Source organism: Berghia stephanieae, chromosome 9, assembly GCF_034508935.2.
Source record: "Berghia stephanieae isolate SIO BIC M18660-M18661 chromosome 9, UCSD_Bste_1.3, whole genome shotgun sequence".
Lineage (NCBI taxonomy): Eukaryota > Metazoa > Mollusca > Gastropoda > Nudibranchia > Aeolidiidae > Berghia > Berghia stephanieae.
The window spans coordinates 15,139,859-15,158,698 of record NC_088368.1 but is presented as its reverse complement, the minus strand read 5'-3'; the positions used below and the strand labels follow the sequence as shown (position 1 = coordinate 15,158,698).

The 18,840-nt window shown below is 37.4% G+C and overlaps 2 protein-coding genes across 4 annotated transcripts in view; both read right to left on the bottom strand.

Moving 5' to 3' along the window:
* Window positions 1–4,352, bottom strand: part of LOC144979756 (uncharacterized) — a 107,400-nt gene extending 103,048 nt beyond the window's left edge. For 2 of the 3 annotated variants that reach the window (XM_078926770.1, XM_078926771.1), the window contains exons 1-3: window positions 4,193–4,352; window positions 2,410–2,600; window positions 547–765 (exon numbers count right to left, since the gene is read on the bottom strand). In XM_078926770.1, coding sequence (XP_078782896.1) covers window positions 547–765; window positions 2,410–2,600; window positions 4,193–4,224 — 442 coding nt within the window. In that variant the 5' untranslated portion in view covers window positions 4,225–4,352. Of the gene's footprint in view, window positions 1–546; window positions 766–2,409; window positions 2,601–4,192 lie in introns of those variants that run through there. The other variant, XM_078926772.1, reaches the window with a different exon arrangement.
* Window positions 4,353–6,653: 2,301 nt separating this feature from the next.
* LOC144979144 (uncharacterized) lies at window positions 6,654–17,963 on the bottom strand. Its single transcript, XM_078925746.1, has 6 exons — window positions 17,916–17,963; window positions 14,582–14,683; window positions 13,457–13,627; window positions 10,938–11,128; window positions 9,543–9,598; window positions 6,654–6,679 (listed from the first exon to the last, which is right to left on the bottom strand). The coding sequence occupies exons 2-6, from the start codon at window positions 14,597–14,599 to the stop codon at window positions 6,654–6,656; spliced, it is 462 nt and encodes a 153-aa protein (XP_078781872.1). The 5' UTR covers window positions 14,600–14,683; window positions 17,916–17,963.
* Window positions 17,964–18,840: the final 877 nt, after the last annotated feature.

Genomic DNA, 18,840 nt, shown 5'->3' with positions numbered 1-18,840 from the left:
CTTGCTACCCATTGGATAGGACGCTAGTCTAACGCAAAGTAGTTTTTGCCAGATCTTACAGACCCAGCTACTCAATTACTGCTGGGTGGACAGGGGGATCAGGAAAAAAAATCTCTACTTCACCAGGGATCGACCAATCCCTTGTGAAGCAAGTGCTCTACCAATTTATCTATCCGAATCCCACTCTTCACTTAACTGTTTTCTATTGTTGGTTGAGAATGCACTTTGAGTCTGAAGCATTTCACGTTAAGTATTTTGTTCTCTATTGAAGCTGTAACACTTCATTTTTGCTCAGTAATTTTAACAGTCGACAGTTTCTAGTAGTTTAGAATTCAATTTGACTGATGGGCAGGGGGTGCAAATGGCCTAGTGGATATAGCATTGCACATCCACCAGGGAGATCTGGATTTGTACTCTTCTGTGGGCATCTCATTTTGTTTTCATTGAGCATTGTGGCTGATGCTTGGGTTATCTCAGTCTTTTCTAGAGATAGACCTTAAAGTAAATTTACCTCAAAGGAATCATATAAATCTTATTGTTCCATACCATTAGGTCGATAAAATATTGCACGGTACTGAAAGTGTCCCAAGTATTGGCTGATGGATGATGACCCATCGACGTTGGTCACATCCATTGTTACTAGAGCTGATGATGATCGCACTACAATCTGACTTTCCAAATCCTGAGTCGGTTTTATCATTTTGACGACAGAGTTATCCACATTGTACTTGAATTTGAAAGATTGTTCAGTGCTTTCTTGTTTTGCTGGAGAGTTGAAATTATCAATAATAATTTGCAAACATTAGTTATGAGTAGCATGTTTAGCACTCACATTTTGTAAACAATGACATTTAATATGGAAATAAACCGCTTTTTGTAGTGTTCCGTGGACAATATCAATTGTTTGCCACCCATTGGATAGGACGCAGGTAAATTTGACTTTCCTTATTCTACATTTAATCATCTATTGGCTCTGGTGCAGTAATCATAGATTGAACAATAATTGCTCAACACATGTGCACATTCATTCATCCATTTTTATTTTCTCAGCCTTCTCCTATTGCACTCATTCTAAGACCAAATTGTAGTTAGGAAAAAAACACCTGTGGTGAAGGTGAATATCAACGTTTTATCATGGAATCTGGAATCTCATCTCACACTCACATCCCCTGGTTACTGCCAAAGTTGGAAGAATCTTGGGTAGATCCACAAAGTAGTGCACTATTTTTTTTTTTTTAATTTGACTGAAGATTGTTTCCTTCTTTCTTCAAGTGTTGGTCAGCAGAAAGATTTTAGCATGTCAGTTGCACCACTTGTTTTGAAACTGCAGAACAATGACAGAGCTGCTTTGCATTCTACTTTTTTCAACATCTCAATATGTTATTATAAAGAATTCACTTCATCTTTTCTATAGTGCAATACCTATCAAACCTGAACAAAGCACTTTACAAGAGACCCTTAGTGAAACAGGAACACTTCAAGTGGTAGGACGAGACATGACGCCTGTTAGTCGATAATACAAATTTTTTTTGGGGACAGAGACAATGTTTTTAACGTCCAGGTACTCATTTCACACCAGAGTACGGTGATAGAATGTGAGTAAAGAGCCTTTTTCCAAGGATTCAACTATGAACCTGTTATATTTCAGTTCAGTTTTGCCAAGAATTAGACTCTGAAGACAAATTTCTCAAAGGAGTGATGAGTAAAGGGAATATGCTAATAGGACAAGACATGATGCCATTGACACGATTCTATAACTCTTATTCGTAATAGAATGCTGTCATAGGACAATTACCTAATACCTAATTAATGTGAGAGAATATGAGTGAAGAGTCTTTATAAAGACTCAACTTTGCGCTGCCCAGAGTGGGCCTCAACTAGGAACCTATCTGCCCAGCGGAAAGATCTCAAAGCCGCACAATGCCTTTGTATTTTTAGTTGGAAAAAATGGTATCAAAGTAGGTGTAAATTTATTCAGCAATTAAATACAAAAGAATCCCAAAGAGCTTTTTAAAAGAAATTATCTTAAACAGCATCATTCTAAAGTGCAAAATATACTACTATTCATCATCCATATCCTTCTTGACAGCACTTTTATTTATAACATTGGACAAATTAATAATAACAGTACGCAAGGATTCAAACACATTTAGATTACAGATAAAAGTCACTCGTTTAAGCATTAAAAACCAGAGAGATTTTTCTCTTGCTTCCAATTAATCCAAGGTTCATGTTCCTATAAAATTTTAGTTTATGAATGAATTTATTGTTTATCAAAAAAATAATGTCCTCTTCCTATACTCACAGAGGAAAGATATCTGATGTAGACATGGGCTGAGAAAATTTTTGTGTTACTTTTAACTTCTTTTTAATGGATTCTGATCGTACTAGTGTGTGGTAAGTACCAACCTCTGACGCTGAATATACCGTTCTCTGCCTGTGGTGTAAAGGTGTAGTAAGGGAAAATTGAACAAGGACCTGAAGCTTCTTCACAGGAGGGCCAAATCAAAGTAACATGCCCGTGACACTCTGGACAGTACACAGCCAGCTGTTGGGAAACGGCCTTAAACAGCCTGCTGTTTTGACAGTTTTGTAAACATCTAAGAAAATAGAAATAAAAATGGTGGGACTGAGAGATGCTTAAATGGATACAAATTATGATACTGATGATGTTCATGATGAATGAAGATGCTGATTGTTGTGGTTGAGCTGGTGGTGGTGGTGATGAGGTGATGATCCTGGTGGTAGTGGTGCTGTTGTTGTTGTTGTTTGTGGTGATGGTAGTGGGATTGATGATGATGACAACGACAACAATGATACAGTTCAACCCACTCAATCGCACATCAGATGATCGCAGATTCCGCATATACGCTACACACTCCTGAAAAAAATTTTTTTTCTATATAATCGCTCCTCTTAATCGCATACCTTCTCCGCTTAAGTGCTACACCTTGTGACTGACACCATCCACCTCTTGTACGGTCTTCGCCACTCTGATACTGTTACATCTTATTTACATCAGATCCAAAAGTGGTGTGAAATCAATTTATTTTGTACATTTGTGTTTAGGATCCAGTTGCTACTTGATGACACGATGACACAATCTAGAGTGTTGCCCCCTCTATGGCTGGGCATACTGTAAGATCGTTTTCAGAAATAATACCCTCTATGCTTTTCATATGTATTAAAACAAAATGTTCCGATCAACCATTATCCTTATGTTGTTTGAAATCAGTGAATTCATGTAAAAATTCAATTGGTAAAAATTTTGGAAGATGATAGATTGTGTTATTCCATTTCTTTGTTATTTGCACGTATTTGAAACTAACGTAGCTTTTTCTTTTATGTTGGTGATACATATTTCAAAGCTCTTGTGATATATAAAAGCAAAAACACCGCAATTTCTGTCCTTTTGTGGAAATAACTTTCATTTGGTTGATCAATTCATCACCTTTCTGTTCCAACCAAGTCTCAGTTATAAATAAGAGATCTACGTTTTCATTAGTAATTAGGTCAACCATTTCAAATGTTTTGTTACAGACTGGGTGTGTGTTTATATAGCCAAGATTAATGCAATTTGCTTCGCAATGTTGGGAATTTTTCTTGAACACAGTTCTTGGTGGTGTCTGGGCCATGTCTAAATTAATCAGCCTTGAATGTCTGTTTCCCTTTGTTTACATTTTCCATATTGTTGTCAAAGTCGACTGTATTAATGTAGGTCAATGTTGAAGGTGGTCTTGGTTTTATCTGTTTTTGTTTGGGACGAGAGCAGACAAGGGTCTTAATGACGTGTTGTTGTCATCAGCTGCCTTGTCAATTGGTGTGTTTCATTGGGCACTTATAAGTGTTCATGCTTAAATATAAATTGTCGGTTAAAATTGTCAGTTAAACAATGATGAGGAATAAGTAATCTCACAGCCAATGTAATTTATGGTTAAAATTAAATAAGTTTCTAGATGTCATCCTTAAAAGTGCAAATATCAGAACACGTTATTGATTAAAAATTATTTACAACAAAACTACAAATATATAAGTATAAAATTCCAATCAAAACCGGAATATGATTCATGAAACATCTAATAAATCACAGAGTACAAAACAAAAAAACAAACACACCTGCTAAGCTTGTAACAGAGACCATGAGTTGATGATGATAATGACGACAATGATGATGATATAACTTAAGGTCTACCTCAACTCCATGTGAGTCCACTGTTCATCCATGACAATAATGCGTTTGTTTATAGAGACATCAGTCTTAAAAGCTCCAAATTTGTCCAAAGACAAAATTACATTCAATTTTATATTAAACAATTGAAGATCTTTTAATTGAAGCAACACATTTTTGCTTATTGTTAGAGTTCGCACTGAAATGATAAAAACAGTAAAAATAAGGTTAAACTCAAAATAGCTAAGTATAAAACCCAAATCAAATTGGGACATTGATATGTTTCTTAATCCTACATAGTTTTAGTCTAAAAATATAAACAGTGTGAAGCATATTCTTATTGTCTTTGCCCTTCCTTTTTTGAGTCAAATGATGGTAAAAGTATGCAAAACCTGTCAAAGCGTACTCTTAGATTATTAGACTCGCCTATACAATCTGGTATAATGTTAGCAGTAACATGATGAAGAAAATCAAAGAGAATTTTTTTAAAGAAGCAAAAGACCTTCTCCTGAATTTGATTTAACTTAATTTTTACCACTAAACCTTAGAAGTTTATCTTTAGCATCAGATTCCCCATAAATAATTCCTTTAAAATCGATTGGTCACATGTAGGCATTTAATCATCTCAATTGTCGGATAACCTCTGTAGTTTAATCATGGGTAATCATGAAGTCTGTTTTTAGATTGAAAGTTTACAAAGGGCTTTAATAATGTTTACTAGATATTGTGCCATACTGAATGAATGCATTTGCTGCCTACAGCCCTTTTATTAGTGAGAAAAAAATTATTACAAGGAAGGAAAACACAGGACTGACATCTAAAAGTTGTGCATTGTTCGAATGAGTTGGTGTGATTTGTGATTTCCGTTCACTCGTAGAGACCATCAAGCCTTGAAAAATGTTCTTTATGTCTAAGTTGTCCAAGTAAAAGTATTCACTGTGTTTTAGACACAAGGGAAAGAATCGATGACAAATGCATTCACCTCATACTATCGGATAAAATAAGAATACTAATTTAAAAATATGAACCCACTAGTAATTTAAGACAATCTCAGTCCCAACTTCTAAAGGTTACCATCTCAAAATCCCCTTATGGTAAAAAAGCCTTTTTATCCATTGCTCCATGTGTATGGAACGTACTCGGTCCTCGGACTGTGAAAATTTATCAGGAATTTTATTTTTTATATCGTGTATAACCAACAACTGCATCATTTAAACTGCAAATATAGTTTCTCATGGAAGAGGTCAAGTTTTTAATGAACGCTATTGAAATGGCCTCCCAAATGTCAATCAGTTTGAAACAATTCATCTTTGTTGTTGGTGTATGGACAGACTTTTTAGTCATATATTTTTGTGGTAACATAGATGATCGATTATGTTCATTTCGGGTGAAACAGCTGGTCAAGGATCAATGAATGAGACGTTATTATTGTTTAAAATATTTTTTACTCCATTCAAACCACGAGCAGGTGCTTTATCATGTTAGAATAAAAGATATTTTATCCTGCTTCAATTAAAGGAATGACAGGTGGTGTCATTTTGCTTTAATGTATTTTTATGCATTTAGTCCGTGTACAAGTACTAAATCTGTTTCCAATAATCCTCGCTCAAATCATAATTAGACTACATTCAACAATTGGAAGTTCCATAATTAAAAATGAATGATTTCTTTTTCCTTTGAAACAATAACACCTCATTCCGCTATGTTTTTTTATCAACTTAAAAGAGATTTCTACCAGTAAAAAGAACATTCCTCTATTTACTCGAATTTCAATTTTTAAATGAGATGGTGCTAACTGAAGTAAATAAATTTTGTCTTTTCGGAAAGCATAGGCCTCATTAATGGTTTAGACCTCCGCAATCCATTTTCAAGCAAATATCTATGAACAGTGCAAGCATGAACATTAATTTCAAGTGTATAAGACAAAGATGCTGAAAGAAGGAGATTTTCTTTATTTGGACAGCATCGATTATTTCATCCTTACTGATAGTTGTCTTTTGACCTATGCTAGGAAAAGTCACAACCATACCTGCGTTACCATGACCAATAAGTCGATCTCTGGTTTCATTGCTGAGATATGGCATTGTGACCGGTTGTTGTTTCAAGTCATTTGAGGGTAATTTTCAAAGTTGCAAATTATTCACTACAACTTGTAAAACAGTGCTCTTCTGGAATTCTCATATTAACCATTATTTATGTTGTTGAAAAAAGATAAACCGGCCGTACAAAATCTCCTGCCACTTCAAACAAAAAATAGTGGCAGTAGAAAAAAATTTGTATAAAACCAATAGGGTTGCAATACCAATGCAGGATTAATTGAAAAACAATGAATTCCCTCTCTGGGGATATAACTTTCAACACGATATCACTAGTTTTGTGTCTAAAATTCCCTAGACAAAGTGTATACTTATTTTTGTCAGATAGTATTTTAGATATTAGCAGTTCTAAAAATTTTTACTAGAATAAACTTAAATGTAAAAAAATATTACTTACAATTTGATTGTGAGGCAACTGTTTTGGGGGAAAAGCGCAAAATATTCAAATTGAGTGAAATGTGTTAAAAGCTTAACCATTGTGTAATGATATTGGTCCTAATTGTGAGTACAGACTTCAAATGATGATATGATGATGATGATGATCGTAATGATTGACTTTTATTTATGGAATTACTATATGAACGATTAAAGGAAGAAAATCATATATAATATTTTTATTGAGTTAGTTTGTTATGACGTATATCCCCTTAAAGACCCTATTCTTTTATGCTAATTACATTTGTTACCTATATTGTTAGTATCCTGGATAATGGGAGGTCAATATTAGAGGGGAGTGAACATGATACAGGGAATATGGACACCAACGGGGAGTGAGCCTGAAACTATAGGATGTGGACAGTAGTGGGGAGTGAACCCTGGGCCACGAGTTGTGAACACCACACTGGAAAGTGAACACAGGACCACGTGATATGGACACCATTGGGGAGTGAACCAGTGACTATGGGAGGTACACTCCAGTGGGGAGTGTACTCAGGACAATTGGAGATGGGCATCGCTGGGCCGTGAACATCGGACCATGGGATGTAGACATCACTGTGGAGTGAACCTTTAACTATGGGAAGTCGACATCAGTGGGGAGTGAACCCAGAACTTTGTGGTGTGGACACCAGTGACAGTTCATTTCCCTCTGTTATCCACTTCCCATAGTCCCAGATTTACTACCCACTGGTCTCTACTTCCCATAGTCACTGGTGCACTCCTCAGTGGTGTCCATATCCCTTGATCCCAGGTTCACTCCCCACTGGTGTCCACCTCTAAAAGTCCTGGGTTCACTTCCCACTGGTGTCCACCTTCCATAGACCCTGGTTCACTCCCCAGTGATGTTCACCGTTCACAGCCCCGGGTACAATCCTCACTGATGTCCACTCCCACAGTCCTGAGTTTACTCTCTACTTGTATCAACACACCTAGTCACGGTTTTGTCCCCATCAGTGTCCACTTCCCATAGTCCCAGGCTCATTCCCCACTTGTGTCCACCCCAGGTAGTTAACTCTCCACTGGGTATTTCTTCTTCAGCCTTGTGTTAATTCTCGGGTAATGTTGATGTCTCACAGTCTCAGTCCTCTGTTCACTCCCATAGTTCGGGGCTCACTCCCAACTGTATCTACTACCCACAGTCCCAGGTTCATTCCCCACTGGGGTGCACCACACATCACTCCCAGTGGTGTCTATATCCTGTGGTCCCCTGTTCACTCCCCAGTGGTGTCCATCTTCAATAGTCCTGGTTTTACTGCCAACTGGTCCACCTCCATTAGTCCTGGGTTCACTCCCACACTGGTATCTATATCCCACGGTCCCATGTTCACTCCCCAGTGATGTCTATCTTCAATAGGCCTGGGTTCACTCCCCACAAGTGTCCGCCTCCAATAGTTCTGGGTTCAGACCCCACTGATGTCCACCTTCAATACTCCTGGGTTCTCTCCCCATTGGTGACCATCTCCAATAGTACAGGTTTCACTCCCTCACTGGTGCCTACCTCCCATATCTCACTGGTTCACTCCCCAGTGGTGTCTATATCCCATGGTCCTGTGTTCACTCCCCAGTGGTGTCCATCTTCAACAGTCCCAGGTTCAACCCCACTGTAGTCCACCTCCAATAGTCCTGGATTCACTCCCCGCTGGTGTCTACCTCCCATAGTCAGTGGTTCACTCCCCAGTGATGTCCAGATCCCATGGTTCCATGTTCACTCCCCAATGGTGTCCATCTTCAACAGTCCCGATTCACTACCCACTGGTGTTCACCTCTAATAATCCTGGGTTCACTCTGCACTGATGTCCACCTTACATGGACCCGAGTTCACTCATCTCTGGTGTTCATCTTCAATACACCCGGACTTACTCCCCAGTACAAACCACCTCTCATAGTTCCGGGTTTACTCCCCCACTGGTGTCTACCTCCCATAGTCACAGGTTCACTCCCCAGTGGTGTCCATATTTCGTAATTCTGCATTCACTCCCCTGTGTTATCCATATCCCGTGGTCCTGCGTTCACACCCCACGAGTATTCACAGCCTATAGTCCCGGGTTCACTCCCCATTGGTGTCCATATTCATTCCCCTCTAATACTGACCTCCCATTAACCTGGGTATAATTTACACAGGTGACCATCCTCTTTATATGAATATGGGAAACTGCGGTGATTCCACTCGATTGTGGAAACAAAATATCTTGTAAAATGAACAAAGATAAGTGACCTTTTCTACGAAAATTCTAAACAGAATAAATCAAGTTCAAGAACAAAATATGAAAGATGAAAAAGCACAGACCTAATTTCTACATTACAAACCATTAGAGCACAATACAAGGAGTAGAAACCACCATAAGTTATTACTTTAATTGACTTTTGAAAGGCCTTTGAATTGATTGACCGCCAAGAATTATGGAAACTTCCTCGACACTTACCCATGGCTTACCCATGAAGATAGTCAGACTAATAAAAAAAAATATATATAAAATTACAAAATGTCAAGTCACTAACAAAAGCAAACAATGAGAACCATTCTAAGTTATTATGGAATGCCAGCGGAAAAGAGGTCGCTAATCAACAACTTGGCAGCTTTGGACAGCTACCCAAAGACCATCAGGATGACATTAGGTGATGCAATTAATATAGCCCAAGACCATCCCAGGCAGATATCTGGGGTGGAAACCCTATGTCCAGAGGGGGTTCAAAGGAATAAGTCAAGTAAGCCTCATATTGTAAACTAAGAATTGAACTTTTGGATTCAGGTTTACCCCAACATAATGTTTCAAGATGATTGGTCTCATGATTTTACTCATTTTTGTTTGACTTTAAAATGCTAGAATTGTTTTACTTACGTTGGCCTTCAAGATATCCACAGACAGTTTGAGGCCCATGACAAGACCATTCAAACCTATTTTCATTATGAGAAAATGAGAGTAATATCAATTGACGAATGAATTCACTTTATTCACCCCTAAGGGGAAATTTTTCTTTAGGATCTATTACAAGGGAAAACTGGAATAACCCAGCAACAGCCACAGTACACGCCGCTAAGTGAGATAAGGCTAGGTGACTTGCTCAAGGCCACACAGCGAGGCCGGTAGTCAAACTCAGTACCTTTTGGGTACAAAGCAAAGACTATATCGCGGAGCCATGAGCCAGTCATTGAATCAGCCATTTCAAAATAAAAGGTTACTAAGAGAAATGATCTTTAAAAAGTAATCTTTCAGAGCCATAAGGCCCATGGAGCTGGAGTTTTCGGGTTAGGGGCAGAAAGAAATCTTGACTTTATCCGAGACCGATCCTGGTCCCTCTGGATGCAAAGCGAGTGCTCTACCAGCTGAGTTATCGGGGTCCCCAAGAGAGATTGTGCAAACAAATAACATGATATAAAGATGGTAATGATCTCCACAACTAAATTTTAACTCAGTCAACATTCTTTCTCATAAATCTATTTTTGTGGCCCACAATCTCAATCTGGTATTGAAGGTAACTCAGAAATGTGAAATAAAAGTTCTCAATAAAGAAAATCAAGCAGTTTAGTAACCAAGTGGTATGACTCTCCGTTTAAGACCTGTAGGTACCTGGTTCAAGTCTTACATCAGTATCACAGTAATATGGTCTATCGTCTTGTTACTGATTTGAAGGGTTGATGAACATGGTCAGTGACCGGGTGGAGGACAATAAATGCAAACCCCTGCTTGAAATTGTAATGTTGCGTAAATCACAAGACACATATTACCCCATCAGGCTAAGGTGTGAATTAATAACTGGCTTTGGGCAGTGACGAACATTGCTAGAATGCTAATACAAAAATAATGATGGGAAGACAATTTGTACAGTATAGAATGGAAAAGAGGTTCCTATTATGGCTTCCTAGGATAATAAATGAAACACTGCAAAGCATATTTAGCAAATAGAATCCATGGAAATATGCAATAAAAATGTTCTTATCAATAATGTTCTTTATATGTGACCCATTGCCTCAGAACGATAATACGTTGACTTGTATTAGATGCTCTCAAGTGAATTAAAGTAAATGTGACTAAGGATAGTAAATTTTTGTTTTTGACAAAAATAGACTACAACTTCTGTCCTTATCAAAACACAGAAATTTAACCAAAGTTCCATGCCTATGATTAGAATCTCAAATTTTAATATTCTAACTCACCCCAACATAATCTCGTTTTGAGGAGAAAAGTCATGCATAATGAGATGGTGGATTGCCCTTTTGTAAACCAACTACAAACCTCAAGTGGGAGTCCAAATCCCCAACAAAGCCAGACTCCTGGGTAAGGTGAGGACTGAAAATGGTCTGCACGTTCATAACAAAGTCCTTTCTAGGAGACCATGGTAATGTGTCCGCGAAAGGAAGCACGTTAGGGATTAAGATAAACGGTCGCCCATTTCGCTCTTTGGCAGGTTTCAAATAGAAGTAAGACTGGGGATTTAAAGGAAAATATATGTGTGTTTTATTTCATCAACAGCAAGGGGGATGGGAAGAAGGAGAATAAGAGGGAAGATTGTTCGGATAGTAAATTATTGGGATACTTGCCTCATATATAAACATATCGGTTTCTATTACTTGTTTTATTCCTGTAAATATCGGTTTCTATTAATCCACAGGGGCATCTATTTCATTTAGAGTCTTACGGTTCATCTGTATCGTTAGGCTGGGCGCCTCAGCCACCTCCATCAAGCAATTCTTTATCTGTTACCAATGTTGTCAATCCGCAGCAATTGTCTGCAATGCCTGAAGACTCTCAATACTGTTGAGATTTAGTCGCTGATCCTCCAGTGTCCTTAGATCTTGGTTGAGCCAGACAGATTTGATTGTTTTTGGTCTTCCTATGAATGGGTTTCCACACTTTTTGAAATACGCGGTCATTGCAATGTTGGCAGAAATTTTCGGATCTCGTCTTAGGATATGTTTGAAAGGCAAATTTAGATGGAGAGTGATCTTCCCTATTATTTTTTTTTCATATAAGGACTTTTGTGAATTTAATTGGATGTTGAATACCTGTGTCTGTTTTTTTATTGGCCATGTGCCACAGTTGTATAGTATGTTTGGCATCAATAGAGCCAGGTAGTTTGCATTTAGTGCTCTTTTGATCTTGTCTTCTCTTCTCCATAGGCTTGTAAGCTTGTTGTCTTCTTTGTCTCATGTCTCCTATTAATAAATCAACATGTTTGTTCGTTATTCCTTGACATTGTCTAAGTTAACAAGGAGGCAGTGTTTTTGTGTTGTTTTTCCTATGATATAAACATTGATATGACTTTTTCCTATGAATTCTACATCATGTCGTTTGGACTCATAAATGGTTAGCTGCAAAAATCAGCAAAGAAAAGATAGATGTCAAAATTACAGGGGTCGATATGTAAGCAGCTTTTGATAGCATAACAGAAGCAATCAGTTGGAAATAATGCAGGAAGTAGTAAACGAAGAAAAAACTTGGAATCATAGGATGTATGCTGAGCAACCCCACCACAAAAACGATCAAAACCAATGACATAAGACCACAAGGTGACAGCTTAAGCCCGGTGTTGTTCATGATATATCTAGAACATGCACTTGAAGCCATAATTTTTGGGTTTATTCCTAGAGTAGACTACGATAAAATAGACATCAGCTAAAGTGCAATGCGGCAGAGTGAACAAAAGGGTCCATTGTAATTTGTCCTTCTGCCCCTTTTCAAATCTGTCAAGGAAAAAAATATAGATCTGACAGCCAACAAATCTTGGGACCTTTGGTTTGTCATACATCATATTTGTTACATGTTAGTTTTGTTTAAAACTTATTCATTAAAAGGGCTTATCTGTAAGGTAAAAGTGAATTATAATTCCATTGATTCTTTATGATGTGCTTATTCTACAGAGAAATAGTGCCACATCACCGCAGCAGTCACTATCCCAATGCAAAATGTAACATTCTTCTTCAAAACGGTATAATGTTGAGTTAATTCAAATACTGAATTTTGAATTTATTGTCATAATTAATAAAACTTGAGTGAAGTTTTTGTGTTTTATTGAGATGATTGAGGATGATTTGAGATTTTGGATGGTTATGTCAGATAGATTAGATTCAATAAGCACTACAAAAACGATGCTAGCAGACCGATATGCTAAACGCTACATTAAATAGGACACCTCATGGCACTGTTAATACACATGGATCATTTAAGCATTAGGAAAATTTAAGACGATAAGTTTGGATAAAAGGGAGATCAGGAGTTGACCATATAAGAGATGTACCTCTGTACAAAAATCATCACCTAACCGGGATCTTTGCCCCAAAATACAATACTATCGTATTATCAGAAACAATGAATATCTTATATATAAATAATATCATATAGATTAACACAGTAACATAAAACATCAGATAGATGATTTGCAAGGTTAAAAACTCATCTCTCATAACAAATGCATCATGACAACTGTGGCTATGTGCCATATGACATGCTGTGATCCCAAACCCAGGACTTCTATCCGCCTTTGTGTATAATATAAGTAAAAAGACCATCTAGATAGCAATTACCCAGGAGATACACAATACCTTGTACAGAAGATGGTAACAGACATCTTGTTACAAATTCAGCAGAGAAGAAACAAAAATGAAAATCAAACTAAAAATGAATTCAAGTACAACAATAATATTATCTCAATGTGCCTCAGTATTTGAACAATGCAATGGAGATGCAAAGTTTTTATGTTTATTTCATCAGAAACAAACACATTTTAACATCCCTGCCAGGACATGCCAACTTACCTCTATTTTCTTTGTGGTCCTCTTTCCTTTATGGTTAATGATTGGAACAGTAGCAGAGATGAAAATGAGGCCAACAGGCAAGGAATATGCTGGCAAATTCAACTTCTCCCCGACATAAGAAAACGTGGCGGGACGGAAGGAATACATTGATAGGAAAGCGCCGACGTCAACCTAAAAATTATTTATAGCTTTCTGAGTATGATAATTATGAGAAGATGATGATGATGATGCTATTAATAATGATAATGATGATGATGATGATGATGATGATGATGATAATAATAATAATAATGGATGGATGGATATGGTGAAGCTGTCTCTATGGACGCTTGTCATGAATGTTTGTGTTACTTCAAGTGTGTCAGTCTGTTTCTAGTATCCAGCTAGTTATTTGTTTCCAAATATTCTGTCCAGTGCAAGTGTTCTTAACTTTTGAATGTCATCATGTGTGTTAAGGTGCTGAGGCAATTGGATGTTTCCTTGTGTTGTTGAAATCAGTCTTTGGTTGTTTTTTCTAAATGTATTTGATATTTTTTGAGATCTTGATTCAATGTTGTTGGAAGTGAAGTTGGTGTACGCCCTCTGTATTTGGCTCCTTGTTTGAAGTAATCATCTATTGAGGTTTGTGCTGGAATAGTTTCATCTCGTCGGAGCACACAGTTTCCACCTTTGTTTCTTTATTCATGTACTGACTGGCTTTACTCTGCACCTGTCATATACATCCTCATTACTGATTTTTTCTGGCCAATGTACTCCAATAACTCGTCTCAATTGATTGCGTTGAAAGGAGTCCAAGGTGTCCAAATTCTTTTTTGTAAGACCCACGCACCACAGTCTCAGTTGTACATAATAATAATAATAATAATAATAATAATAATAATAATAATAATAATAATAATAATAATAATAATAATAATAATAATAATAATAATAATAATAATAATGACAGGAAAGAAAACTATATATATTTTGTTAAAAATGAAAAGGTAATAATAATAACATTTTTATAGTGTAACTCCATTACCAAGTAGGACTCGATGTGCTCTACAATGCCGCACACCAACATTAAGACATTAACACACATACACTGATGCAAGAAAACCTTAATGAACAAAGTTGCATTACCTTGGATACTGAATGCATGTCAAAGCATCTTGTGTTGTTTTCAAACACATCAACAGTTCTTCTCACTTCCCATACTGTATCCGGTGATGGGCAGTTTGTCACCTAGATAAATAAAATTTTTAAAAATATGTAGGACTTTTTATATGGGGCATTTCCAGTTTTTTCATGCCCAATATGCTTCATGTTTTATTTATCACCTAAGCAGATCATATGGAATCATATATTCTATTTCATACAGTCCAAATTGCCTGTTAGGCATTCTTTTTGTACTAACACTCTTACAATTTCAGTCACTGCCTACAGCCATATACTATCACTCCTGAGTAGAGTAGGGTAATGTGTGTAAAGTGAATTACCAAGGACACAACTGCATGGTCAGAATTTTCCACTATAACTGTCAAACAATCAGCCACTACCACGCTTAACATTTCTTGACTTCTGTGATGAGACAAGATATCGTACCACTGAGATAGAGAATGCAAAAGATTTTGATGCCATTCATGACATACTGTCTTAAACAGGTATTTTGTCAGATTATCTATGACTAAATCAATAAACAGATGAGTATGTCAAATGATAAATTCCCTTTTTCATCCGCAGGGAAAAATTTTGTTTAGGTCATCTGGATAAAGGATCGAGATAAATAAGGCATCAGAGACAGTGCGGTGCGGCAAAGTGAGAAATAGCGGCTAATGTTTTTTTCAAAATGAAAATAAATGATTAAAAGAGATGCCCACTGCCGGGCCCAAATTCATATCCCCCAGGTGGAAGTCAAATGCCTTAGCCCATCAACCGCTTTTCTACTAGATGCTTAAAATTGAAGTTATAATCCAACGCATGAGATCAGAGAGTATAATAGAGAATAAACATCTTTAAAAGTGACTCAGTTTTTCTTTTATATGAAAAAGTAGTTGGTGTCATTCTCACAGACGATACTAGGTAGGTATTGACTCATTGTCAATCCAGACACAAGGGTAATCATGGGCAGTAACACATTCAAAACATTCTCCCTCAAGCAAACTATCTATATAGTTAACTAATCAGAACTATACAATATGTAAAAACAATGCCAAATACAATCCCAAAGTCTCTTTATTTGAAATGAAGAAAATCTCCCAAACTTAATGGTGGTGGATGTAGCACTGGTGGCAGTGAAGATGATAGATAGGTAGTCGTGGTTGTGGTAGTATTGGTAGCATTGATGATCTAGTGGTGGTGGTGAGAGTAGTATTATTGGTAGTGATAATGATGTGGTGGTGGTGCTCTTAGTAGTAATGGTAATGAAGTTGATGTGGTGGTGGTTGTAGATGTAAAGATGTCAACTTCAACTTCTGTTGACAGGAATTTTAGACACCACTCGAAGGAATTTCAATGCCAAAAGAGGAACTTCCTTATGCAAGATAAGGGAATGGGGGTGGTATTTTGCATTGTGTTTTTAAAACTATACAAACTGTAAACACAGTGGTGGCAGTGATGATGATATGGTTGTGTTGGTGATTGTGGTAATAGTTATGATGTGGTGGTGGTTGTTGTAGTAGTAATGCCAGTGATGATGTGGTGATGGTGACGATTTTAGTAGTAGTGGTATGATGTTTATGTGGTGGTGTTTGTATTACTTGTGGTAATGATGATGTGATGGCAGAGGTTGTGGTAGTGATGAAGATGTGGTGATAGTGGAGGTTGCAGTAGAAGTAGTGATGATGATGTGGTGACGTTGGTAGTGGTTGTTGTAGCAGTAGTAGTGGTAGTGATGATTTGGTGGTGGATGTTGAAGAAGTAGTGGTAGTGATGATGATGAGGTGGTGATGGTTGTAGTCGTTGTGGTAATGATATGTTGTGGTGGCGGTTGTAGTAGTAGTGGAAGCGATGATGATGGTGGTTGTGGTAGTAGTAGTAGTTGTAGGGATCTCTAGTCGTAAACAATCGTACGACTACAGTGACCATGGCGATGGTCATTCCTACTTCCGCTCTACCTCGTCCCGAGCTGACCCGACTCATATAAAGCCGAGGGGACCTCTCGAATCTCTCTTATCCTACAGACACCAAACTCTCAGCTTACAGACTCCTGATACACACCATACTCATTACTCTCTCATTTACTTCTTCTATCAACTACGCCTAGATTCAGGGTGAGCTATATTTTTATACTTTAACTTTATCTATTTAATATCTAGTTTTAACTTAGTAATTCCGTGATCACCGGCCATCTGGACCCATCCTAGCCATGGCGTCCTACAGCCAGAATACCAAGTTCTAGCAATCACGGTAGTTACTACATAGTGTTTGTAGTGATGATGTTGTGGTGGCAGCTGTAATACTGTAGTGATGATGTGGTGGTGGTGGTGGTTTGTAGTAAAAGTGGTGACAATATGTCGGTGGTGATTGAGTACAGTGGTAGTGGTCGTGGTTGTAGTAGTAGTGGTGGTGATGATGTTGTGGGTACTTTCGTAAAAAAGTGGTACCTGCCAAGCTGAGTAATTTTACAGATGTTTTGACTAGCAACCAGTTTGCCGCATTGGATTTTTTGTATAATTTGTTAAAACTTCTTCCTGATAAATTGAGAATTTTTTGAGTTTTCAAAAACAAAATATAAACAGGAAGGGGATATGGGGTGGACTACAGACCCGGATTCACATTTTCACTGAATGATTGACAGGTATCCAAACAATGACACTTAGGATCTTCCAAAATATGGGTTCATCCAATGTAAAGGGAAAGTTGCTTATGAAATACTTAGCCTAATATGATATTAGAAAATATAGTATTTATTTCAAATTCCATGTTTTACCCCTCTACGCTAATTTGGGTTATCAGACCTCTCTTTTTCTTTGAGGTTCAAAAGAATGTTTTTATTTGACATTTAAAAATTTGGCTGCATTTGTCTTGATCAGTATAAAACAATCTGACTAACCAAACATCGGTAAAGTTACTCCTCTCGACAGGGACCACTTGTTTACGAAAGTACCAGTACCAGGATGTGAGTCAATTCTCGAGCTTAAGGAAAAAATCCAGACAGGGCTAGATTCGAACCTGGAGGCCAACGCAACAACCTAAAAATATCGATATATTATCCAGGTTTTATTTTCCTCCATACTAGACGGCAAGAGTATTTTTTCCTCTTTGACATTGTGAGTATGGTATACGGGTGCAATTATCCGCAATGCACCCAGTTGAAGATATGGATACAATGCACCCATTTGAGGGTGGCTGTATACAAAATATGTTGAGGGGGGTAGGGTTAATTGGTGACAAAGGCATTCTCCTATGCTTACGCCCATTCTCATTCTCAATTCAATATGACATTATCATAAAGGGGTAATGAGACATTTAGTACCGTTCATCAGAGAAAGTAATCTGCGAATCAAAACGCCACTCGCTCTTCAGATGTTAAAAATTAAATATTTATTTCTATTATGTTTTTGGTGAGGTCTGGGCTTCGATGGTATGGATTATAAATGTATCCTAGATAAATTATGAACACAACAACCGGTTCATCTTTTGTTTAAACAGGAAGTAGGAAGAGACCCGTTTCCAGGGTTGCCAGATTATTTTTCAACAAAATGCCAGGGGAAGACTCAAAAAATGCCAAAACACTCAAAAAAATGCCAAAGTCTGTTGACTCCCACCCCCACTAAGAAAACTACTCACTTTTGATAGACAATTTACTATCATATCCTGGTGGCTTGCGTGTTTTCTTGTCTTTTTTTTTTTTTTTGAATTATACTAAATTTCCTATAGGGGTAATTTTTTACCTACTGACTACTAAGTGGAGTGAAAGTTAACAGGCGACCATGACGCAAATATACATGAGTTTTGCAGGAGATTCCCAGAAAACTTACGAGGATACTTGTCGAGGGCTGAATTTGAGTGAATATCTGAGGGAGGCAGGGCTAGTTCAGGGTGCGAGTTTTAATAGCAAAGTTTTCCGATGTGAAGAGATTTGTGTTTACGCGTTTAGAAATAATTAAGAAAAGGTGTCATTTGAAGTATAATATACAAGAAAAGAAAATGCCAAATGAAAATGCCAAATGCCAAATGATTTTTCTAATGCCAAACGGTTTTCAAAAATGCCAGATTTTTGGAATCTGGCATTTAAAATGCCAAACTGGCAACCCTGCCCGTTTCATTTTATTCATTTCCGCTAGGCAGTATTGCCAGGTGTCTTTGTAAAAATCCCGCCAAATTTATGTCAGAAATCCACCAAAATCCGCCAACTTTATCCTACTTCATCTGTGACATTTGCCCAAAATCCGCCATTT